The 25,322-nt window shown below is 37.0% G+C and overlaps 1 protein-coding gene across 4 annotated transcripts; it reads left to right on the forward strand.

The window, feature by feature from the left end:
• The first annotated feature begins 20,525 nt into the window (after positions 1-20,525).
• On the forward strand, positions 20,526-25,313 carry LOC120137214 (transcription factor SRM1-like). 4 transcript variants are annotated; one of them, XM_039153022.1, is made up of 4 exons: positions 20,526-20,657; positions 20,770-20,823; positions 21,497-21,916; positions 24,612-25,313. In XM_039153022.1, the coding sequence occupies exons 3-4, from the start codon at positions 21,531-21,533 to the stop codon at positions 25,099-25,101; spliced, it is 876 nt and encodes a 291-aa protein (XP_039008953.1). In that variant the 5' UTR covers positions 20,526-20,657; positions 20,770-20,823; positions 21,497-21,530; the 3' UTR covers positions 25,102-25,313. The 4 variants fall into 4 exon arrangements, with proteins under 4 accessions (XP_039008953.1, XP_039008954.1, XP_039008955.1 ...); XM_039153023.1 differs by lacking the exon at positions 20,770-20,823; XM_039153024.1 differs by lacking the exons at positions 20,526-20,657; positions 20,770-20,823 and adding an exon at positions 20,668-20,718.
• Positions 25,314-25,322: the final 9 nt, after the last annotated feature.

Here is a 25,322-nt window from a genome sequence, read left to right on the forward strand (position 1 = left end):
AAACCCTAATCCCCTTCCAGCCGCCGTGTGACCCTTCTCTGCCTCAGCGCCGCCACCATCACTGTTCCGGTCTGACCCCAACTGTGGCACTATTGTCATCTACAGCAAAACCAATCAAGAAAATACATCATACACAGTTCAAATCTCACAAAATCTAAATTCCAAATTTAAAATACCAATAAATCCCTAAATATTCGGGATTTCTATCCTACCAAATCAGAAAAAAAGCCAGGCTCTACCTAGATCTCATCATCATCTCACCAGAAATCCGAAGAAAAGCAAAGATAAAAAGAACAGAAACGGAAGAAAAAAGGGGAGGACAGAAAAAAAAAGGAGACCCATTCGAAAAAAAGAAAAAAAAGGGAGAGAGATAGAGTAAGAATATTACCCTGGTTTTTGACCACCATCGTTGCTTCATCGGAGCCAAGCGTCCCTCACCGAAGGTAAAAGAAAATTTTTTTTTTTCCTTTGGGGCTTGTTGGGTTCGAAATCAGAGGGTTTATCTGGGTATTAGGTCAGTGTAGGGGTTAGATCTAAGGCCGTAGAGAACTTTCTCTGGGTTTGGGTTACTCCCCGTGGCCACCGTTCTACGGTGGCCGGGGAGTTGAGGCCTCTGTTTAGGCGAGGTTGAGAAGAAGAAGTGTTGAGAGCCTTTTCGGCTCTCTGTTATGAGAAGGAGAGAGGGAGATCGGCTGAGGAAATGAGGGGGAGAGTATTTGATTTTAGGGTTTCAGAATAACCCTTAAAAGGGTTATATTTCAGACGTCGAACGGCGTCGTTTTGAAGCATGAGTGAGGCCGAGTGATGGGATTAAGGGCTAATAGCCCATTTGGTCCTCTTATCTCTGTAATCTTGCACGCGTGTCCTTAGCATTCATGGGTAAACAACAGTTTAGGTCCCCCCAAGCTTCTGTAAGGGTGTAATCTGGTCACTAAAGTAAATCCATGCAATCTTATTTCGAGCTTATAGTTTTATTTTGTTTTGTTTACATCACTAGTCTATATATTATGTAGGTTTTATGATCTTCGAATTTGGACATGTAATTTATGTTTTTCTTCATTTTGGTCACTGGACTGGTTATTGTTAATATTTCTGAAAGTTTAAACATTATACCCTTTATTTATGAAACTTTTATTTTGATCACTATTATCATATTTTGGGTTAAATTTCGATTAATGTCTATTTATTTTACTTTCATTATATTTTAGTCCTTATCTGTTTATTATTACATTTTTATTAAAGTTCGAATTTGGCCATATTATTTTATGCATGTTTCGTTTTGGTCCTTGTTTAATATTTGACTTAATTGTGGTTTAGTTCTTTATGTTTTTTTCATTTCATTTTAGTCCTATACATGATTTATGGGCTATTTTTAGCTTAGTACATATGCTATTTAGTTTTTTTAGTATGAACTCTGATTTATCTGAAATTGTTATTTTAGTTTTTATTTTCTGTTTCTTTCATTGTAGTCATTTATATAGGAATTTATTATTTGGTTATTTGTATTATGTAAATAATGTTGTTCGTTTCATTTAATGTAAAAATTCTACTTTGCATATTTTTATTTATATTTATTTCCATTGTATTTCTCTATTGTATATTATTCGAATAATTTCAAGAACACATATTTATAGAACGGGCGTGGAAAGTCTCACCGGATCGAGGTGGTACAATCCGATACGACGTTCAAACTGAATAAATAAAAATGCAAATTCTTCCTTTTACAAGCTTATAGAAATTATTTTATTGTTATTTTATTTTTTTTTGATTAATTTATTTGATGTTCATATTGTTTAATATTTAGATTTTAATATTTATTATTATTTCTTCATTGAATCTTAATATGAGTGATGTATGCTTTGGAAAAGTATAGTTTGATGCATTATGTCAATTTTCGTCATTTTTTATTTAAAGAGAAATATTCTTTACAAGTAAGAAATAGACGAGGTAGCTTTCCGGCGGAGGATTGCAAATCTCGGGATTTCTTATCGAGAAAAGGATTTTTTTTATTTTATTTATTTATTTTAACTAATATTCAATAAATAGATCATAATTTATTTATTATTCTATTTTTCATAATTTTTATTGTATTAATGGTTGTTATGTTAATATTAACGATACATAAATTAAGCATATTTTATTTTCTACTCATGACGATATTATTTAGTGGTAATTAAAAGATAGGATATACTTTATAGATAAGAAATAGATGAGATAGCTTTCCCGTTGGAGGATTGCAAATCTTGAGATTTCTTACCAAGTGAAGTATTTCTATTATTTTATTTTAACAAATATTCGATAAATAGATCATATTTTTTACTTCATATTCAAATTGTAATTTCCACCATTTACGACGATGTGTAAGCGACACAGTACCAATTTTGGGCGTTGTGGGGGTGTTTATCCTTCCCCACACGTAACCGACTCCCGAATCCATTTTAATTGAATCTTTGGTAAACGCAGACTATTTTTGTCTTAAAAATGATCTTTCTTAAAATTGTTTTAAAAAAACGTTTTTAGGTATTCGGCCTACCTAACCCAAAGGTCGATGGCGACTCTTTTTAATTTTATTCAAATCAATTCAAAATCACCCATTTTTTCCAAATTAAAGTCATAATTGTTTTTTAAAATAATATTTAATTGTTTTACAAAAAAATGGTTAAGACAGCTTGGCGACTCTGCTGGGGACTCTAGAGAGTCAGGCTGTCGGTCGCTTATATATGGTCGTTATGGTGGAAATTATAAGTTCGAATCTTTAGTAAAACTATGATCTACGTATTGAATTTTTATTGATTTTTATATACTAACATTTCAATTGTTTTCATTTTTTTTCAGATATTTCTTAGTTGTCGTTGGGTGTTTTTTTTTTTATATTTTCCCTGTTTTTGAGTCAAAGGTTTGTTTGTTTCTCCTCACACACATCACTCTCATTAGCATAACATGAGCTCTGGACATGAGTTTCGATCCAAATTAGCTAGGGTGATTGCTTTACTCTCGTAAGAATTTATTCTTCGTATGAGTTTTAGCAAATAACCCATGGGATACATACCTTATACCTTCGTAGGAATTTATTCCTCGTATGGGTATAAGGCAGTGAATCCCCTCGAATTGAACTCGGTCCGTTTGAAACCTGTAATGGGTGAGGATTGAGGGTTTGGTAGCCCAAGGGGGCACTGACATCAAGGACAATTCGAGTTCCTTTTTTTCCTGTTAGAGCTGAAACCATGCATATAGTGAACCATAGAACGGTCACACTAGGTAGAGTCATACTGAACCTCTGTCCGTCAATAGGTACCCAAAATAGGCGTACACAATGGAGAAACCCTCTAACCTTTTTATTTTATTTATTTATTTTTGAGTATGTAGAATAGATTTATTCTGTTAAAGCATGTGAAATAGAATTTAGGTGCAGTTAGAATTTAATTAATTTAGGAGGGTAGAGAGCATGTTTGGGTAGGACCCTTTTTGTGAGGAATATTATTCGGGTAGATAATACATAAATAGAATAGATTTATTTCTCGTTTTACTTATCTTTTTATGTTAAATTTATACAATTGTTTTGACTAACTGTTTTGTTTGTTTTGTTTATTTGTTTCATACTGCATAGACATGTCATTAGAAAAGGCGATTGATCTGTGAGTATCGATAAAGTGGAAAGACTTTCACGATGGAAAGAAGTTTTCTAAACAAAGAAGTGAGTCCAGCAGATGTAAGGAACTGGTCCGAAGCCAAGCAGAAAGAGCAGGGAGATAGTCTATCAGGGGACTACGTGTCAGATCTGTCTGATTATACACCAGCTTCTTTAAAACAGAATGAGCTTCAGGGATTGAAAACAATTTGGGAAAGTTGGAATCTTATTGAGAGGCAAGCTTTTCAGCAGACTTATGGGGATATATTTCATCTGATATACGTGAAGGTAGACCCGGTTCTCATACGAAGCATAATACAGTTTTGGAATCCGGCCTATAGTTGTTTCACATTCAACCGAGAGGACATGACTCCAACCCTCGAGGAATACCAATTTCTGTTGAATTTGACAAGCGTTAAAGTGGACAAAGTTTACTCCCGGTCGATAAAAGGGCCTTCTTTGAAGTCAAAGCTTGCAAAGATTTCGGGCACAAGCGACAAATGGGTAAATGATCGCTTGCAACGCAAGGGAGAAAGTGAGGGAGTACCGTGGTCTCACTTACAAAAGATAGCTGAAGCACATGTAGATGAAAACGTGCGTAGAGATGTATTTGCTTTGGGTATATATGGTTTGGTAATCTTTCCAAAATGTTTGGGGCTGATCGAGCTAGCAGTAGTCGATTTGGTTGAGAAGTTAGGAAGAGAGGTGAATCCAGTCCATGCAATTCTTGCTGAAACTTTCCGATCTTTGAATATATGTAGAAGGTTGGGGGGAGGTCGTTTTATGGGTTGCTCAATTGCTTACTGTGTGGATCAGAAGCCATTTCTGGAAGGAAGAAAAAGTCAACTATAATCGTTTTTTGAAAGATTATTCTCCTGTTGCTGAGTACCTTACGAAGGAGTGGCCTGAAGTATCTCAGAAAGATCAATGGATTGATTTCTTCCGGAATCTACAGAGTCAAAACATAGCATGGCGAACACCGTGGCTGATGCATACACAAATCTTGTTCAAGTGTGGAGATTTGGACTGGATTATATTACTGGGACTATGGGGAGGAGTGGGATACGCTCCTTTGTTGATATTGAGACAGTACGGTGCCCGACAGTTTGTTCCTGTGACTCATGGGTTGACTGGTGCTGAATTTGATTATAAAGAAGACAATTATAGAAAGAAGATCAAAGATGTGGCTGATTCCTGGAGGATGACTTTTAGGACTAAAGTAATTGGAGCGGATGTTATCTTGACGCCTGATTATGAAGCCTGGAGAATCAGGAGGGTAAATGATAAGATACCTTTAACATCTGGAGAGGGATCAAGGTCAATAGAAGAACAAATCAGAAATATCCCTTCGAATTTGGAAATCCAAAGAATTGAGTTTGAAATGGAAAAGGCTAAAGATTCCAAGAAAATAGAAGAGATGGAGAGAGAAAACTTCATGTTGACTATTGAGGCTGAATTTCATGCCAGACAGTTTATAATGATGAGAGAACGGAAAGAGGAGGTGGAAGCCGATTTAGAAGAATTAAAAAAAGATTATCAAAGGGTGCAGCAAGTGAGAAAGAAACTGGGATCCAGAGAATTAGCGGCTGCAAGACGTCGAATCAAAAGTCTGGAAATTGAGAACAAGTGTCAGATCAAGAAGATAGAAGCTGGAAAAGCAAAAGTATGCGAGCTAGAGGCCGATAAAAAGGAATTGATCAAGCAGTATAAAGCTGAGGCTCGTAGAGCTCAAAAACTCCATGAAGAAAAAGAAGTCAGCCTGAAAGAATTAGAAGAAGAAAAGAATCAAGTCCAGGGGTTAAAGGCTGAGATGAACAGTATAATTGAGGACTTTGAGGATAAAAATCGAAGAATTTTAGAGCTCGAAGAAGAAAGAAAGCAAAAGAAAGAAGAGATGTGGTCTGAGAGACAGGGATGGAATCGATTCCTCGATAGAAAGCAGGCAGAGATTGGATCGTGGATGCAGAGATTCTCGACAAAAAGTCAGCAAGTAGATGAGCTCACAGGAGAAATGGGAGAATTACAGATGAGATTCGAACATGAGATGAACCAATCTCGAGCTATGAATGATGAGCTCAAAAGTCATGTATCGAGCCTTGAGCAATCCCTTCTGCAAGTGCAAGTTCCTCCCGCTTCAGTGGACCTAAGAGTTGCTCTCGAAGAAAACAAATCCTTCCAGAAGGAAATCAGAGAATTGAAAGGTGAACTCCAGAAATGCCGAATTCATATTACCAGTCTAGAAAAAGAAATCAAACGCATCAATAAGGGATGGGAAAATACATATGAGCACTATCGATCCTTGGTAGAAGAACGCGAGCGCATGATGGGGGAAGCTATTGCTCAAATGGGTGAAGTGGCTCGGTATATGAATGAATTAGCCAATAGAGCGGAGATCATCCAACTGCGCACAAATCCGGTTTCTGAATATACAAGGGAGATCATCGCCATTATGAATGAAATTGTAGAGCTGAGTCTGAGGGCTAGGCCTTATATGTAATAGAACTCCTTTGTAATGAGTGAAACTTTTTATCCAATGAAAGTATTTCCGAATGGTTACTGCTTGGGTCAACGCCTTTTATTTGCATTTCATACTTGCATCATTCATTATGCATAAGAATTCATCATGCATCACCAATAAATGTATCATTTATAGCACATTACCAATAATATGCATTCGAATTAAAAGAACAATAAAATTAATTTCCGAAGGGTTATGTGACAGACGATTCTGGCAAGTAAAAACTCCAATCCTTATCACACGCGAAGTAGAGCCATGGAGGCCAAGCTTGATCAATTAAAGAAAGATATGCAAGAAGATTTACTAAGAATACAACAAGAATGGCAGGCAAAGATGGATCAGTCACAAAAGTCAATTATAGATCAAATCCTGCAAAGCCAGGCTAATATGATGAATGAGATGATGACCAAGATGTCTGGGTTACGTACTGAAACAGTTAAAGAACCAAGCGCTGCCCCTGTTGAAGTTTAGGCAGGAGTCTACCCGAGACTAGTTATCTCACCTGAAAAGCTAGTTGAGCATCCTGCAGGGTCTTCAGCTGTAAAGGTTCAAATGGCCCGACTAACCCTCAAACAGTCCTCATGAGTATATTGATGTAGATCCTGAGGAAATGGAGAAACCTAAAACGGAAGTACCAGAGCATTTAAAGGATTGGTGCAAAGGGTTTTTTAAAGAAATGGGAAAGCAGGGTTCTCAAGACGAAATGAATGCAGAGGAATTGAGTCTTGTGCCAGACCTAGTATTACCACCAAAGTTCAAAATGCCGGAATTTGAAAAGTATGATGGAAAAACTTGTCCTGTTGCTCACTTGACCATGTTTTGTCGAAGAATGACAGGATTTGTGAAGGATGATGGGCTATTAATTCACTGTTTCCAGGCCAGCTTGACGGGGTCAGCTGTCAGATGGTATAACCAATTAACCCGAGCTAAAATAGGGTCTTGGAAGGATTTGGCCAATGCGTTTAAAGAACAATATCAACACGTTACCGATATGATGCCTGATCGTGTTACTCTCCAAAATATGGAGATGAAGCATAATGAGACCTTCCGACAGTACGCTCAGCGCTGGAGGGATATTGCCGCTCAGGTGCATCCACCGCTTATTGAGAGGGAGTTTATAACCATGTTTATAGATACGTTAAAATCTCCTTATATTGATCATATGTTAGGAGTGGCCACTAAGAGCTTCTCTGATATCGTGATGTGTGGAGAGATGATCGAGAGAGCATTAAAGAAGGGGCAGATTGTCGGTAGCCAAACTCCTGCAAAGAAACCCTATGTGAAAAGGAAAGAAGGAGAGGTGAATAATGTAAATTTCTCTGTGAGTAAGCCGAAAATGGGAAATTCTTCTTCATCCCAAGGAGAGACTAAGCGCGAGCATAACAATGAAAGGATGACGTTCACTCCCATACCAATGACTTACAGTGAGCTCTTCCATGGATTAGTCCAAGCTCACGTAGTGTCACCAAAATTCATTGATCCAATTAAACCACCTTATCCAAATGGTTCAACGAAAATGAGACATGCGAATATCATGCAAATCTCAGAGGACATAACATTGAAAGTGTCTCGCTTTTAAAAGAGTGGTTGAAGATCTGATCAAGAGAAAGGTGGTGTCCTTTAATGATTCTGAATCACCCTGTGTTGCTGCAAACCCGCTTCCAAATCATCAGAATCAGGGAGTGAACGCTATTGAGAAAAATCAGAAAATTAAGAAGAGAATTGAAGAAATAAGAACACCACTGAAATGGGTATATGCTCGAATAAAGGAGAGAGGGTTGTTGAGCCCTAGAAATGAATGCTCAACGGAAAAGACAGAGATCTTTTGTGAATACCATGGTGAAAATGGTCATCATATTCAGGACTGTCAAGAATTCAGGCAAATAGTCCAAGAATTAATGAACAAGCAGGAGTTGCAGTTTTATGAAGAAAGAATGAGTGAGAATGAAAGATATTTGAAAAAGCCTGTCCTGGTCATATCGAAACCAATTACGGGGCCAGCAGTGGAAGTATAACATCTAGGGTGGTGATCAAAACCCCTACGCCTTTTGCCTACAAGAGTAACAAGAGTGTTCCCTGGGACTATACATGCCAAATTAATACTCCTGAGAGTAAGGAGGAAGAGGTTGCTGAAGTTGGATTTTTCACCAGAAGTGGAAGATGCTATGCTCCTGGAAAGGCTGATAAAGCAAGAGATGTGGTTATTAAAGATCCTGAGGATAAATTGAATGAGCCTGTTAAGATTGAGGAGGCTCAGGAATTTTTAAAGTTTCTGAAACACAGCGAGTATAATATTGTGGAACAGCTTCATAAGACCCCACACGGATTTCAATGTTATCTCTACTATTGCATTCGGAAGTACATCGAAATACTCTGATCAAAGTGCTGAATGAAACTTTTGTAGGGAAGGATATACCAGTGGAACGTGTGGACAGGATGGTAAATCATATTAATGCAGATAATTTTATTTATTTTTATGATGACGAAATACCTGAAGAAGGAAAAGGCAGGGGCAAGGCTTTACACATTACGGCTCATTGCAAAGGAGTCATCGTCTCGGGGGTGTTAATTGACAACGGATCGGCCTTGAATGTTATGCCATTCGCCACTCTAAATAGACTTCCTGTGGATGTATCACAAATGAGGGTTTGTGGCAATGATGTAAGGGCATTTGATGGGACAGAACGCAAGATAATGGGGAAGATGATTATCCCTCTCAGAATTGGCCCTACAACATTTGAAGTAGATTTGTTTGTCATGGATATTCATCCGAGTTATAGTTGCTTGCTAGGGAGACCCTGGATTCACATGGCTGGGGCAGTTCCTTCCTCCCTTCACCAAAAGCTCCGATTCATTGTTGATGGGACTCTAGTGACCATCAAAGCGGAAGAAGACATCATTGCCTCTATCACTACAGATGCACCATATGTAGGGGTAGATGAAAATGCACTAGAGTCCTCCTTCCAGTCCTTGGAATTTGTTAATGCTACTTTTATCTCTGAGGGCAAAAGAATTCCCATTCCTCATCTTTCAAAAAATACAAAGATGCAATTAAAGGAGACCTTAGCTAGAGGAGCAAAGGTAGGGAAAGGCTTGGGAAAGAAATTGCAAGGAATCACTGAAGGGTCGGCTCCAGTTCCTAAGAGAAATTATTTTGGTCTCGGATACAAACCAACGTACCATGATAAAGTCAAGGATGCACAAAAGCTTAAGGAAAGGAGGAAGGCAAGAGTAAAGGGAGAAGACCTTGTTTGGGGACTCATGGTCATTCCACCACTCTCCAAATCTTTTGTGTCTGGAGGATTTATGATTGACACGCTGAAACAGTCAGGGGATATTGAAGATACAGAAATTGTTGAAGATTTATTGGGTAGCCTGAGCATCAACGTTATCACAGAAGAGTCTACTGGAGAGTGTTCCTTGGCATCAATCCGTCCGTGTCATCCTGGCTATGTTTTGAACAATTACACTGTTGAAGAACTCCCTGTGTTCTATAAGCACTTTTCAAAGTAATGCATAATAACAAATCTGTCTCCTTTTGACCCAAATATAATAGGGCTTTTGTAAAGGACAAATTGTTATTTGTCATTGCTTTAATGAAACAGTGTTCTTCTTTCATTCTAATCTTAGCAAGTATTTTATTCATCTCTTGAGTATTCTTTATTCTTTATTGATAATTATTCTCTTAATAAATATTAAATAAAATTTTTGTCCACAGCCAAATATACTCCTTTTGATTCGCAGGTCTTCAGATATCAACTGTTCGAGTAATGATACTTTTGAACCACAAATTGATTTTGAAAATGACATGTGTCTCGAAGAATCTGAGGTTATAAAGATGAAGAGGAATGTGAGCTAAACTCTGAGCTTGTTAGAATGATGGAGCAAGAAGATAGACAAATATTGCCCCACAAAGAGACAACTGAAACAATAAATTTGGGAACAGAAGAGGATATAAAGGAGGTTAAAATTGGCACTTCACTCTCACCAAAATAAGAGATGGTCTTATAAGCCTTCTTCGGGAATATAGGGATGTGTTTGCTTGGTCTTATCAAGATATGCCGGGGTTGGAGACTGACATTGTGATGCACAAGCTACCAATAAAACCGGAATGCAAGCCTGTTCAGCAAAAACTTCGAAGAATGAGACCAGATATGCTATTAAAAATCAAGGAAGAAGTGAAAAAACAATTCGATGCTGGATTTTTACAAGTGGCCAAGTACCCTGAATGGGTAGCAAACATAGTGCCAGTTCCAAAGAAAGATGGCAAAGTTCGGATGTGTGTTGACTACCGGGATCTCAATCGAGCGAGCCCCAAAGATAATTTTCCACTCCCACATCGATACCTTGGTTGACAATACGGCTGGTCATGCTCTTTTCTCTTTCATGGATGGTTTCTCAGGTTACAATCAAATTAAGATGGACCCAGAAGACATGGAAAAAACAACTTTTGTGACAATGTGGGGTACGTTTTGCTACAAGGTGATGCCCTTTGGACTTAAGAACGCCGGGGCAACATATCAAAGAGCCATGGTTACGTTGTTCCATGATATGATGCACAGGGATATAGAAGTGTACGTGGATGATATGATTGCCAAATCACAAACTGGAGAAGAACAGGTAAAAGTCTTAAAGAAACTATTTCTAAGATTAAAGAAATACCAGCTCAAGCTTAACCCGGCCAAGTGCACATTTGGAGCTACTTCAGGGAAGTTATTGGGATTTGTAGTCAGTGAGAATGGGATAGAAATAGACCCTGATAAAGTCAAAGCAATTTTGGAATTACCTCCCCTAGAACGCAAAAGGAAGTACGAGGTTTTCTGGGAAGGTTAAATTATATTGCCAGATTCATCTCTCAGTTGACCGAGAAATGTGATCCAATATTCCGATTATTGAGAAAGCAAAACCCAGGAGAATGGGATGATAGTTGCCAAGAATGCTTCGATAGAATTAAGAGTTACTTAATTAATGCTCCTGTCTTGATGCCACCAATCCCAAACAAACCATTGATTTTATATTTGACTGTCTTTGAGAAGTCAATGGGATGTGTGTTGGCCCAACATGACGAAACTGGAAGAAGAGAGCGAGCTATTTACTATCTCAGTAAGAAATTCACTGACTGTGAGACTCGATATTCCTCTATCGAAAAGCTGTGTTGTGCTTTAGTATGGACTACTAAGAGGCTGAGACAATATTTGTTGTATCATACTACCTGGTTGATATCAAGACTGGATCCGTTAAAGTACCTGATGGAATCAACGGCTCTAACTGGAAGGATGGCGAGATGGCAAATGTTGTTGTCCGAATTTGATATAGTCTACATGAACCAGAAATCAGTTAAAGGGAGTGCTATTGCAGATTTCCTGGCAAGCAGAGCATTAGAAGACTATGAGCCAGTAAAATTTGATTTTCCGAACGAGGACTTGATGAGTATATTTGTTACTGAAGAAGATACTCCGAAAAATGAAGCATGGAAAATGAACTTCGATGGCGCTTCTAATGCTGTGGGACATGGAATTGGGGCAATACTGGTTTCACCTGAGGGAGATCATTATCCTTGTACTAGTAGGCTCGCCTTTGAATGCACTAACAATATGGCAGAATATGAAGCATGTATCTTGGGTATTCAAGCCGCAATTGAGCGCAAAGTTAAAAGCCTAGAAGTATTCGGCGATTCTGCTCTGGTTATTTATCAGCTTCGCGGGGAATGGATGACTCGAGACTCCAAGTTGATAGAATACAAGAACTTAGTGATGGAGTTGATCAAAGAGTTTGAAGAAATTTCTTTTGCTTATCTTCCTCGTGAAGAAAATCAAATGGCAGATGCCTTGGCTACGTTGGCAGCTATGTTTAAGGCCGATGATCAATCTCGAATGATGCCTATTCGGATGAGTATAAGAGAAATGCCAGCTCATTGTTGCAACATAGAGGAAGAAGAGGATGATAATCTCCCATGGTATTATGATATTCTCCAATACGTAAAGTATCGGGCTTACCCGGCAGAGGCAGCGGAGAATGATAAACGGACCTTAAGAAGATTAGCAATGGGGTATGTCCTTGATGGAGATATATTGTATAAAAAGGGCAAGGATCAGGTGCTTTTGAGATGTGTGGATAGAATTGAGGCCAAGAAAATACTTGAGGAAGTCCATGAAGGAGTTTGTGGAACACATGCTAATGGATTCACAATGGTTAGAAAAATCATGAGGTTTGGGTACTATTGGTCCACTATGGAAGGAGATTGTATCAGATTTGCTCGAAGATGTCATAAATGCCAGATTCATGATAACCAAATACATGTTCCTCCTTCACCACTCCATGTAATGAACGCACCTTGGCCGTTTTCAATGTGGGGCATTGATGTCATTGGGGCAATTTCACCGAAGGCCTCAAATGGACATCGTTTTATCTTAGTGGCTATAGACTACTTCACCAAATGGGTTGAAGCTGCCTCTTATGCTAATGTCACAAAAGGAGCAGTGTGCAGATTTCTAAAAAGAGAAATCATTTGTAGATATGGAACACCTGAAAGGATCATCACAGATAATGCATTGAATTTGAACAACGATTTAATGAAGGAAGTTTGCACAAGTTAAAGATCAAACATCACAATTCGGCTCCTTATCGCCCGAAAATGAATGGGGCAGTAGAGGCAGCGAATAAAAACATCAAGAAGATCATCACAAAAGCAACTGAAACATATAGGGACTGGCATGAAAAATTACCTTTTGCGTTGCTGGCTTATCGCACGTCTGTTCGTACATCTACTGGGGCAACACCATTCTCTTTGGTATATGGGATGGAAGCAGTTTTACCTATTGAGGTGGAAATACCTTCTTTGAGAGTATTGATGGAGTTGAAACTAGACGAGGCTGATTGGGTACAAAGTAGGTTTGATCAATTAAATTTGATTGAGGAGAAAAGGCTGAGAGCTATCTGCCATGGCCAAATGTACCAGAGAAGGATGATACGAGCATATGACAAGAAAGTCAGACCTCGAGAATTTCGTGAAGGCGATTTGGTACTAAAAAAGATCTTACCTATGCAAAAAGACTTTCGAGGGAAGTGGATGCCGAACTGGGAAGGTCCCTATGTTGTAAAAAAGGCATTCTCAGGAGGAGCTTTGGTGTTAACAGAAATGGATGGAGAAGATTTGCCTAATCCCGTGAATTCAGATTCGGTCAAGCGATATTACACTTAAAAAAAAAAAAAAAAAAAAAAAAGAGAAGGAAATGAAAAATGAAAAAGAAGAAAAAAAAAGGAGGGTTCAAGATGAAAACCCAAAATGGGCATCTTGAAACCAAAGGAGGATTCGAGTTGAAAATCCGTAATGGACGGCTCGAATAATCAGAATTTGAAATGGTGGATTCCCTTGGAAGCCTAACAGTTTAGGGAAAGACTCTCATACTCACACATCTTTTGTACGATCTGAATCTTCGAAACACATGTCAACTTTAAAGAAAGATTTGGAGTGAAGAAGTAAAAGGATTCAGCATTTGATATTCACTATATTTGTCCATTATTTTTTCCTTTGTATATACTTGTTTTCTTGTCCCAAAAGATTGTACTTTCTCATTACCTATCTTCAGTGAAATTTTTGAATTTGATTCAATATCCTCGCATATATTCACCAAATTACTAATCAATAACATCGGTTATTATGCCTTACTCGGAAAAGTGTCAGAGTATGGGGATTTTGAAACAGATGTTCGCCAGAGAACACATACAAAGGCACGCTCCCATCAATCATTAAACAAATCATTGAGAAAAAAAAGAGGGTTTAAATTAAAGAAATCAGTTTCAACATAATCATATTTTTCCCAAGCAAAGAAGTCCCAATTCAAAGGCATGCAACAAGGAAAGGCCATTCTGAATGAATCTTCTCTGAAAAATCAATCAATGACAAAAGAATCAAAGAGGCAAGATAAACTCTCTTGGGGTAGATCAGAAGGACCAAGTCAAAGAATATCTAATGAGAGGTCAAGGAAATAACCAGGCATGGATAAATGCATAAATATCGCATGTTCCGATCAAAGAGTATGAGAGATTCTTAATGCCAGGAACGAGCTGAGCATAACCCTTTAAACATGCATTTAGATCATTCTTAGAGCATATTGATAACATGAAATCATGGCATATGACCATTTTTACAGGATCTTCAAGACTTACTGAAGCAATGAATCAGTCAACATCAACTGACCAGACTTCCTCATCACGTAGGAGCCGTGTCAACATTAGGATAACCAGCCGTCCTTATCACGTAGGAACCGAGTTATCACCCTTCCTAAAGATGGCCAGAGTTTTTCATCATGTATGAACCGTGTCATCCCCCGGACCAGATCTCTTTATCACGTATGAGCCGTGTCAACCATAGATAACCAGCCGTCTTCATCACGTAGGAACCGTGTTATCACCCTTAGATGGCCAGATCTCTTCATCACGTAAGAGCCGTGTCAACCTTAGGATAACCAGCCGTCCTCATCACGTAGGAACCATGTTATCACCTTTAGATGGCCAGATCTCTTCATCACGTAAGAGCCGTGTCAACATTAGGATAACCAGCCGTCCTCATCACGTAGGAACCGAGTTATCACCCTTCCTAAAGATGACCAGATTTCCTCATCACGTAGGAGCCGTGTCACCCTTAGACGACCAGACCTCTTCATTGCGTACGAGCAGTGTCGTCCCCACCAACAAATTATCCATTTTTAAACCAAAAGGAGGAGGACCACGCAAAAACGTGTTTTCTTGTCGTCTTTGCCCTATTCTTGTTAACACAAGAATGTGCAAAGAGGGGCAGCTGTAGACACCCGTTTTTGTCCGTTTTTCTTTTCCGTTATTTTATTATTATTATTATCGTTATTTTTTTTTTATTAATTAATTACATGTATTTTTGCAGGCCAAATTAAGGCCTGATTACAATTGGCCCAGAGACCAGAAGCCCAAATTAACCCGGACCCAACCTAGTAGATTAGGGTTTGAAACCCTAAAACATATTAGGGTTTCAAACCCTAATCCCCTTCCAGCCGCCGTGTGACCCTTCTCTGCCTCAGCGCCGCCACCATCACTGTTCCGGTCTGACCCCAACTGTGGCACTATTGTCATCTACAGCAAAACCAATCAAGAAAATACATCATACACAGTTCAAATCTCACAAAATCTAAATTCCAAATTTAAATACCAATAAATCCCTAAATATTCGGGATTTCTATCCTACCAAATCAGAAAAAAAGCCAGGCTCTACCTAGATCTCATCATCATCTCACCAGAAATCCGAAGAAAAGCAAAGATAAAAAGAACAGAAACGGAAGAAAAAAGAGAGGACAGAAAAAAAAAGGAGACCCATTCGAAAAAAAGAAAAAAAGGGAGAGAGATAGAGTAAGAATATTACCCTGGTTTTTGACCACCATCGTTGCTTCATCGGAGCCAAGCGTCCCTCACCGAAGGTAAAAGAAAATTTTTTTTTCCTTTGGGGCTTGTTGGGTTCGAAATCAGAGGGTTTATCTGGGTATTAGGTCAGTGTAGGGGTTAGATCTAAGGCCGTAGAGAACTTTCTCTGGGTTTGGGTTACTCCCCGTGGCCACCGTTCTACGGTGGCCGGGGAGTTGAGGCCTCTGTTTAGGCGAGGTTGAGAAGAAGAAGTGTTGAGAGCCTTTTTGGCTCTCTGTTATGAGAAGGAGAGAGGGAGATCGGCTGAGGAAATGAGGGGGAGAGTATTTGATTTTAGGGTTTCAGAATAACCCTTAAAAGGGTTATATTTCAGACGTCGAACGGCGTCGTTTTGAAGCATGAGTGAGGCCGAGTGATGGGATTAAGGGCTAATAGCCCATTTGGTCCTCTTATCTCTGTAATCTTGCACGCGTGTCCTTAGCATTCATGGGTAAACAACAGTTTAGGTCCCCCCAAGCTTCTGTAAGGGTGTAATCTGGTCACTAAAGTAAATCCATGCAATCTTATTTCGAGCTTATAGTTTTATTTTGTTTTGTTTACATCACTAGTCTATATATTATGTAGGTTTTATGATCTTCGAATTTGGACATGTAATTTATGTTTTCTTCATTTTGGTCACTGGACTGGTTATTGTTAATATTTCTGAAAGTTTAAACATTATACCCTTTATTTATGAAACTTTATTTTGATCACTATTATCATATTTTGGGTTAAATTTCGATTAATGTCTATTTATTTACTTTCATTATATTTTAGTCCTTATCTGTTTATTATTACATTTTATTAAAGTTCGAATTTGGCCATATTATTTTATGCATGTTTCGTTTTGGTCCTTGTTTAATATTTGACTTAATTGTGGTTTAGTTCTTTATGTTTTTTTCATTTCATTTTAGTCCTATACATGATTTATGGGCTATTTTTAGCTTAGTACATATGCTATTTAGTTTTTTTAGTATGAACTCTGATTTATCTGAAATTGTTATTTTAGTTTTTATTTTCTGTTTCTTTCATTGTAGTCATTTATATAGGAATTTATTATTTGGTTATTTGTATTATGTAAATAATGTTGTTCGTTTCATTTAATGTAAAAATTCTACTTTGCATATTTTTATTTATATTTATTTCCATTGTATTTCTCTATTGTATATTATTCGAATAATTTCAAGAACACATATTTATAGAACGGGCGTGGAAAGTCTCACCGGATCGAGGTGGTACAATCCGATACGACGTTCAAACTGAATAAATAAAAATGCAAATTCTTCCTTTTACAAGCTTATAGAAATTATTTTATTGTTATTTTATTTTTTTTTGATTAATTTATTTGATGTTCATATTGTTTAATATTTAGATTTTAATATTTATTATTATTTCTTCATTGAATCTTAATATGAGTGATGTATGCTTTGGAAAAGTATAGTTTGATGCATTATGTCAATTTTCGTCATTTTTTTATTTAAAGAGAAAATATTCTTTACAAGTAAGAAATAGACGAGGTAGCTTTCCCGGCGGAGGATTGCAAATCTCGGGATTTCTTATCGAGAAAAGGATTTTTTTTTATTTTATTTATTTATTTTAACTAATATTCAATAAATAGATCATAATTTATTTATTATTCTATTTTTCATAATTTTTATTGTATTAATGGTTGTTATGTTAATATTAACGATACATAAATTAAGCATATTTTATTTTCTACTCATGACGATATTATTTAGTGGTAATTAAAAGATAGGATATACTTTATAGATAAGAAATAGATGAGATAGCTTTCCCGTTGGAGGATTGCAAATCTTGAGATTTCTTACCAAGTGAAGTATTTCTATTATTTTATTTTAACAAATATTCGATAAATAGATCATATTTTTTTACTTCATATTCAAATTGTAATTTCCACCATTTACGACGATGTGTAAGCGACACAGTACCAATTTTGGGCGTTATGGGGGTGTTTATCCTTCCCCACACGTAACCGACTCCCGAATCCATTTTAATTGAATCTTTGGTAAACGCAGACTATTTTTGTCTTAAAAATGATCTTTCTTAAAATTGTTTTAAAAAAACGTTTTTAGGTATTCGGTCTACCTAACCCAAAGGTCGATGGTGACTCTTTTTAATTTTATTCAAATCAATTCAAAATCACCCATTTTTTCCAAATTAAAGTCATAATTGTTTTTAAAAATAATATTTAATTGTTTTACAAAAAAATGGTTAAGACACCCTTTCTTTATGAAACAGGCTAATTAAAAAGTTTATATTTCATGCTATATAATATATTTATACCATATATGGATAATGAACGTATAACATTTTAATAATAATCAAATAACTTTTTCTAAGACACTGAATTTTTAGTATACAATAAATTAAGAATATTGTAATTCTTAATTACAATCATCGCTTCTTCTTCGGATGGAAACTTTATTCCCTTATATAGCTCATCATCATTGACTGATGAGTTAAATCCATATTTTATCCTCAAATTATGGTCCGTACATTGCATCATAGTCAGCTTCATATATGTGTGCTAGAGGTTTGGTGTATAGTATTTGTGGGAACTTTATCTACACCATCATCATCGGAGTCCATGTTAAACTGCGGTGATTTTGGCTCAACGAATAGTCCAGTCTCAACACCATCATCACCTAGCTCACGAAGAGATTCTTCTGGTGGAAATGAGGGTTCCTATATGATGTCGATATTTAGGTCGAACAAGCTGACAGTTGAATGTCTTCCCTTTGAACTTGAAGACATCGTGTCAAACGAGTTTTAAACTAAGCGTTGTGTTGCAGGCATCTCCACATTGAGGTCAAATAAACTTGCAGTTGAATGCTTCCCCTAGAACTTGAAGGCATCGTGTTAAATGGGTATTTAACAGATTGTTGCGTAGATGTCATCTCTATTTTTAGGTCAAAGAAATTGGCATGCGAATGCTTTCCCCTTGAACTGGAAGCGATGTTGCCATACAAATTGTTCGTGGAGCCGCCTTGGTAGAGATCGTAACAAGTTGTTGATGAATGTCTCCCCATTGGACTTGATGGGATGGTACCAAGATGTAGATTTCGCATTAACGAGTTAAAAATCATTACACATTACTTGAGTTGGGTTATCAACTTGTTGAGCCAGCCCATAGTAAGGGCATAATGACATACCACGAACAATAGATACTTTAACAAATACGTCATACATTTGTGTAACAACGTCTGAATTTTGATTCTGAGCATCAACCATCATAACAACATCGTCATCGTTGGAGAGTTAGAACACTATATAAGTTAATGGAAATAGTGATGTTGGAAATATGTACTGAAGTGAGGACAATCTTCTAGTACTCCAACATGGACCTTCTTGGAAATTTTAGTGATTAGCCTCTGTTTTGAAAATCGGACCGGACCGTTCGGTTCAACCGGTTCAACCGGGAACCGTTGCCTAGTCTGGTTTAATCTAAATCGGTTGAACCGTTCGAACCGGACCGGCTGAAAACTGGAAAAAACCGATTTTTTTTTAAAATTAAACCAAACGTCAAACGAGCCAAGTCGAACTCGAGTATTGCTGAGCTCGACTCGAACTTAAAAACTTTAAAAGTAAGCTTAACTCCACTCAAACTCACAAGTTAAAAATTATCAAGTTCAACTCGAACTCGAAATTTAATATTGAAACTTGAACTCAAAACGGCTTGAACTAAAAAAAAATTTAGAAGCTCAATTGAAGCCTAAAATTCGAGCTTTATTGAAGTGAAAGAATAGTTCACTTAATGCTCACCAAAAGGTTCCATGATTTTGAATGCCAAATTACCTCTATTATTTATAGAAGTTAGTTGGGATGCTCTTCTATGTTTCTTAGCAATGTGTGATTGTTTTATTCTCATATTTTTACTCTTTAGACTTTTGGGATGCTCTTCTATGTTTCTTAGCCATGTGGGATTGTTTTTAAAAAAAAAATAAACCAAACAATATCATTTTGTTATGATTTTTTTAGCCCCAAATTTATTTTTTAATTATAGTTATATAATTATATTTATTATTTAATATGTTTTACCTTAAATATTATGTTGTAGTTAATTTGAATCATTTTGTTTCATTTGATTTTTATGGTTTTTAATTTATATATGTTATGACTTGCTTTGAATATAACTTGTGATATAAAAAATTATTTTTTATTTAATTTTTTTAAATAATTATGACATCATCCGGTTCTTCCGACCGGTTCGACCGATTCAACCAGTGAATCGATAGCATGACCGATTTGTTAACTGATCCGGTTCTGAAAACCATGTGATTAGCTCCTAAAAATTGATGCTCCTCTTGAAGGATAAACTGACAGAATGATTTGATACGAAAATAACGTCGGAATAATGACAGTAAACCGCAGTTGACCAAACACACCTTCATATTTTTTATATCTATAATATACAAACATATGGCAGAATCGACAAACTCAACTTGAACTTAACCTTTAATTGATAGAAAAATTATAATTATTCGAGTTATATTTATAATTTGAACTTTTGAAATTCTTTTACTAACATAAATCAAATTATTATTTTTTAAATCAAATCAAGTTTTATTGAATATATATATATATATATATATATATATAAATGCTCTGCAAATTGTTCATATTTATCACTGACATCTGAATTTATGTGTGTTTGTGTGGTCTCCTATGGGAAAGAAGAGAAAATCAAATTTCTTTGTCAGATATTTAATGGAGAGTCTATGCCAGTAGTCTTTTAGAGGTGATTGACCAATTATCCACTCTCTGCAAACTTTCTCTGGAGATTTTCACAAGAGCCCATCGCCATCAAGTATAATTTCTTTGTATACCCTTTGTAAATTTCTTCAAAAACCGTACCTTTTTTCTGAAATCTCCCCCTTCTCTCTTTAAACCTGTTTTTGTTTTCTTTTCCCCAATATATATTTTTTAAAATTTTCCCCCTTGAATTCTAAAAGGTTAGATTCTCATGTTTTGGTTGGTTGAAAAGTTTACCGCTGGAAAGGGAAAAAGTTTTTAGCGGTTGAAGTGCCAGTATCACGATAGTGCCATTACTATGATATCCAGGTGCTCTTTCCTTTTAATGGATTTTTCTACTGTTTTTGTGAAGAATTTTTAGGTTTAAATAGTGAGACAAGATATGAGTTGATGTAAGTTCTCTTTCCTTATTTTGTTTCAGGACTCAAAGATCTTCAAATCACTGGGTTTCTTGTGGTTGTGACAGTGAATGGATGTATGTTTGTTACATTTTCTAGCCGATTCAAGTTATTTGCTGTACAAATTATGGAAATTCTTAAGTATTTGCAGTAAAAATCTGTTGATTATGTGGGTCTGTGCTGTTAGAACTGTTGTTATCGAGTAAAGTTTTGATTTACTGAAAATTTTTGTTTGGAACTTGAATTCTCAGTCAATCTGTGCAGACTTTCTGGGTTTATATATATATATTTTAATTTGTTTTTTGCATTGTCACTTACATATGTTTCGCAATCGAAAACCCTAATCTTGTTATTGTTGAATTCACATAGCATTATATATATATATATATAATTCTATGAACTGTCATTCGTTATCTTAGATTTTATGGCTTAGAGATATTTGTTGTCTAATACTTTGTTGCCCTTTCATTCATCAATAGGTCAGCAATTCCCAAAAGTCCAATTCTTTAATCCACCGAGCAAAAAATATTATCGAATTCTTCACATACTCTTCTGCGACTTTCTGATTTTTTTGGACTTCAATCTCGGATTAAGCTTTCATCGGCTTTTCCTGGGTTTTCTTTTCATTCTGTTCTTGCATATCTCATTTCTTGACATCTCTGCTGTTCTTGAAAAATCTGTGGTTTGGGAGATGGATTACAGACTATAGTGATTTGGACATTTAGTGAATTTAGTTCTTGCTTCCCGCAGGTGATTTTCTGGATACCGGTATTTGACGACTTAGATGAGTGTGGATGAAGCCGGTAGCAGCTCCGAGTGGACTAGGGAGCAAGACAAGGCGTTTGAGAATGCCGTTGCAACTTATCCCAAGGACTCTTCAGATCGGTGGGAAAGAATGGCCGCAGATGTACCTGGAAAAACTTTGGAAGAGATTAAAGAACACTACAAGTTTCTAGAGGATGATATTAACGCGATTGAAACAGGTTGTGTGCCTCTGCCGCCGTATAATTCTTCCGAGAGTTCAGCAGGCCATGCCGGTGATGATGGAGCTGGTAAGAAGGGAACCAGCCAGTTAGGGCATTATAACAGTGAGTCAAACAATGGGAGTAAGAATTCAAAGTCAGATCAAGAACGCCGTAAGGGAATTGCTTGGACAGAGGATGAACACAGGTGAATTACTTTTTGTGGTTTAAAATTCTTTGGCAGTTCTTACTTCTGCATACATTATAAATAGATTTCCTCCAAAGAGGGATTCAAAAGTCCAATGGACTTACTTTTGACCTTCTTTCCTGAACCTTAGAATTGCCTAACCAGCTCGTATTTGGAATCCTTTATTTTTATTAGCTATTAGGAAGCTCTACGTGGCTTCGAAGTCATTAATGTGTGTGAGGCCAATAAATGAATTACATATCTGGAAATGATGTGAAACAGCTGAAAAGAACATCGAATTTTGATGTTACCATGTGGGAGAGAGATCTTTCTGGTGGTGGTTCGTTTCATTTGTATGAAACGTCTGCCCTTAGCTGTATGTTTTGATTGCCTTGTAATCTCCTAACATGCTCGTATTTAGAATCCTTGATTTTTATTAGTTGTTAGGAAGCTCTGCGTGACTTTGAAGTCGTTAATGCGTGTGAAAGGCCAATAGATGAGTAATATATCCGGAAATGATGTGAAGCAACCGAAAAGAACATGGAATTTCAATGTTACCACGTGGAGAGGGATCTTGCTGGTGGTTCATTCCTCTTTTCCAGAAAACTCGTGCCCTAAAAGAAGATAATTACTATCTTTAAACGTCATTTGTATGAAACTTGCTCCCTTTAGTCATATGTTTTGATTGCCTTGGAATCACCTAACCTTTTCATATTTAGAATCCTCGACTTTTATTAGTTGTTAGGAAGCTCTACATGGTTTTGAAGTGTCAGTGTGTGTGAAGGGCCAATAAATGAATAATATATCCGGAATTGATGTGAAATAGCCGAAGAGAACATGAAATTTCAATGTTACCACGTGGGGGAGAGATCTTTCTGGTGGTTGGTCATTTTCTCTTTTCCAGAAAACTCGTGCCCTAAAAGATCGTAACTGCGATCTTTATACGTTACTTGTATGGCATGTGTGCCCTTTTGTCGTATTTTTTCGATTGCCTTGGAATGCATAACCTGTCTGTATTTAGAATCCTTGATTTTAGTATATTTTTGGAAGCTCTACGTGGCTTTGAAGTCGTTGGAGTGTGTGAAAGGACAATAAATGAATAATATACCCGAAAATGATGTCAAATAACCAAAGAGAACGTGGAATTTTGATGTTACCACATGGGAGAGATCTTTTTGGTGGTGGTTCATTTTCTCTTTTCCAGAAAACCCGTGTCCTAAAAGATCATAACTACTATCTTTGAACATTACTTGTATGATACATGTGCTCTTTTGTCGTATGTTTTGATTGCCTTGGAACCGTTTCACCTGTCCGTATTTAGAATCCTTGATTTTTATTGGTTGTTAGGAATCTCCACGTGCCTTTGAAGTCGTCAGTGTGTGTGTGTGAAGGGCCAATAAATGAATAATATATCTTGAAATGATGTGAAATAACCGATGAGAACATGGGATTTCAATGTTACCACATATGAGAGATATTGCTGGTAGTTCATTCTCTTATCTGGAAAATTGTGGCCTAAAAGATGATAATTACTATCCTTAATCGTCATGTGTTTGACACTTACTCCCCTAATCCACAGATTAAGCGTTAACCCTGTCTGACATGAGCTAACATTTTGGAAAACCCCATATTATCCCTCCTTTTAAAGCTAAAGTCGGTATTTGAGGTATCGGTTTCTTTCTGCTGACATATGTAGTGCTAGCTGAAGTTGATTCTGATATGGAAGGAAATGAATAGCTTGAGAAGGGTTATGGTACAGGATGTGGATTTAGTTTCTTCAGCCATTTAAAGCTTGCCGATTTTGTCTCGTATTTTTGATAATTTTCTATAGATATTAGAGATGTTGATTTGCTCCTCTTTCTTCCTTCATTTTTCGAAGTTTAGCATTAGTTGTAATCTTTTCTTTAGCAAGACAACAAGCAGATAAGGAAATATAAAAGGCAATGGGGAAAGATAGAGACCAATCAAAGACAAACTGATTGTAATTCTTAACTTATAGAGTACTTGTTATGGTATGGTGATGTCTTTACAACGGGCACTCATGCTAGCGAAATGCTTATGGACTTTGGTTTTGTAAGACTGTTAAACAACTCTCCCGAGCCCTACCCTAACCTACATGGCCTTCTTTAGGAGTTGTTTGTCTGAAGCCTTGGATCTGAATTTAAAGCGAAGGTAGGAGATTCCCTTGACGTTTTTACAGATACACACTGAGAAGTTATTTGAAAGAATCGGATAAGAAGTGGTAGGTTCTGATGCTTTAATATGCTTTGATCGATGATCAGTAACGGATTAGGCATGCATGAGAAATCTTCTATATTGTTTGTATTTACCGATATAAGTTAGTGATACGCTTGAATAATCTCGAGTTGGTGCTTTGCTTGTCATTTTTGTTTTGAAGTGATTTGGCTTCTAAAATACTGCTGTAATTATGGACAGCTTGATATAACAATGGGTTACTTGTGAGACTTTTGAACATTGAACTTGTCATCAGCATCTCCTACTACCTATGTTGCTCCGACTCTTCATTTTTTCCCCTAAAGCTCCTATATTTGATACCCGTTCCCGACACATATCCGTGCTCCAACCCCTCCATTTCAATGGTGTCTGTACTTGCCCTATGAATGTGAGATGTATTTTGATATTATTTTGACCAATGAACTTGTTATATTATGATTTTAATGCTGTGTTTTATTTGTTTTTTAATCTTGATGATCAGGTTATTTCTTCTTGGTTTGGATAAATACGGGAAAGGTGACTGGCGAAGCATATCCTGGAACTTTGTGGTCACAAGAACGGCAACCCAAGTCGCGAGTCACGCTCAAAAATATTTCATCAGATTGAACTCAATGAACAAAGATAGGAGGCGATCCAGCATCCATGATATTACCAGTGTTGGCAACACATACATTTCATCACCCCAAGGTCCAATCACTGGTCAATCAAACGGCCCTGCAGCCGGATGTTCTGCTGGTAAACCAACCAAACAACCTCCCGTACATTCTGCCGCACCTTCCGGTATAGCTGTGCAAAGTGTTCCAGCTATTGGGCAACCTATAGTAGGTCCCCTTGTCTCAGCAGTTGGCACACCAGTGAATCTCTCTGCACCGGCACGTATGGCTTACGGAGTCAGAGCAACTTTACCGGGAGCAATGGTTCCGGGTGCACCTGTGACATATCCGATGCCGCATGCATCCGCTCATAGGTAATGTGATGATGTCTAGTTGCAAAATGTACAAAGAGAAGACTATTTGCCTGTGCTGATAATCAGCATTGGTAACAATTGCTTAATTGCTAGCACAAGTTGTGTGTGTCATCTATTTAATCTTAATAAGGCCATAGGGAGAGATTTTAAATGGATTTTTCTAGGGAAACTATGGAAAATGAAAATGTTAAATATGGCAGATTATTGGTTCGGACACCATTTTTG

This window comes from Hibiscus syriacus, unplaced genomic scaffold (assembly GCF_006381635.1).
Source record: "Hibiscus syriacus cultivar Baekdansim isolate YM2019G1 unplaced genomic scaffold, ASM638163v2 tig00110654_pilon, whole genome shotgun sequence".
NCBI lineage: Eukaryota > Viridiplantae > Streptophyta > Magnoliopsida > Malvales > Malvaceae > Hibiscus > Hibiscus syriacus.

Bases quoted from the DNA above. Each gene is read 5' to 3' on its own strand.
- LOC120137214 (XM_039153022.1), top strand. From the start codon at position 21,531: ATGAGTGTGGATGAAGCCGGTAGCAGCTCCGAGTGGACTAGGGAGCAA. The intron at 21,917-24,611 runs GTGAATTACTTT...CTTGATGATCAG, and splicing joins TGGACAGAGGATGAACACAG to GTTATTTCTTCTTGGTTTGG.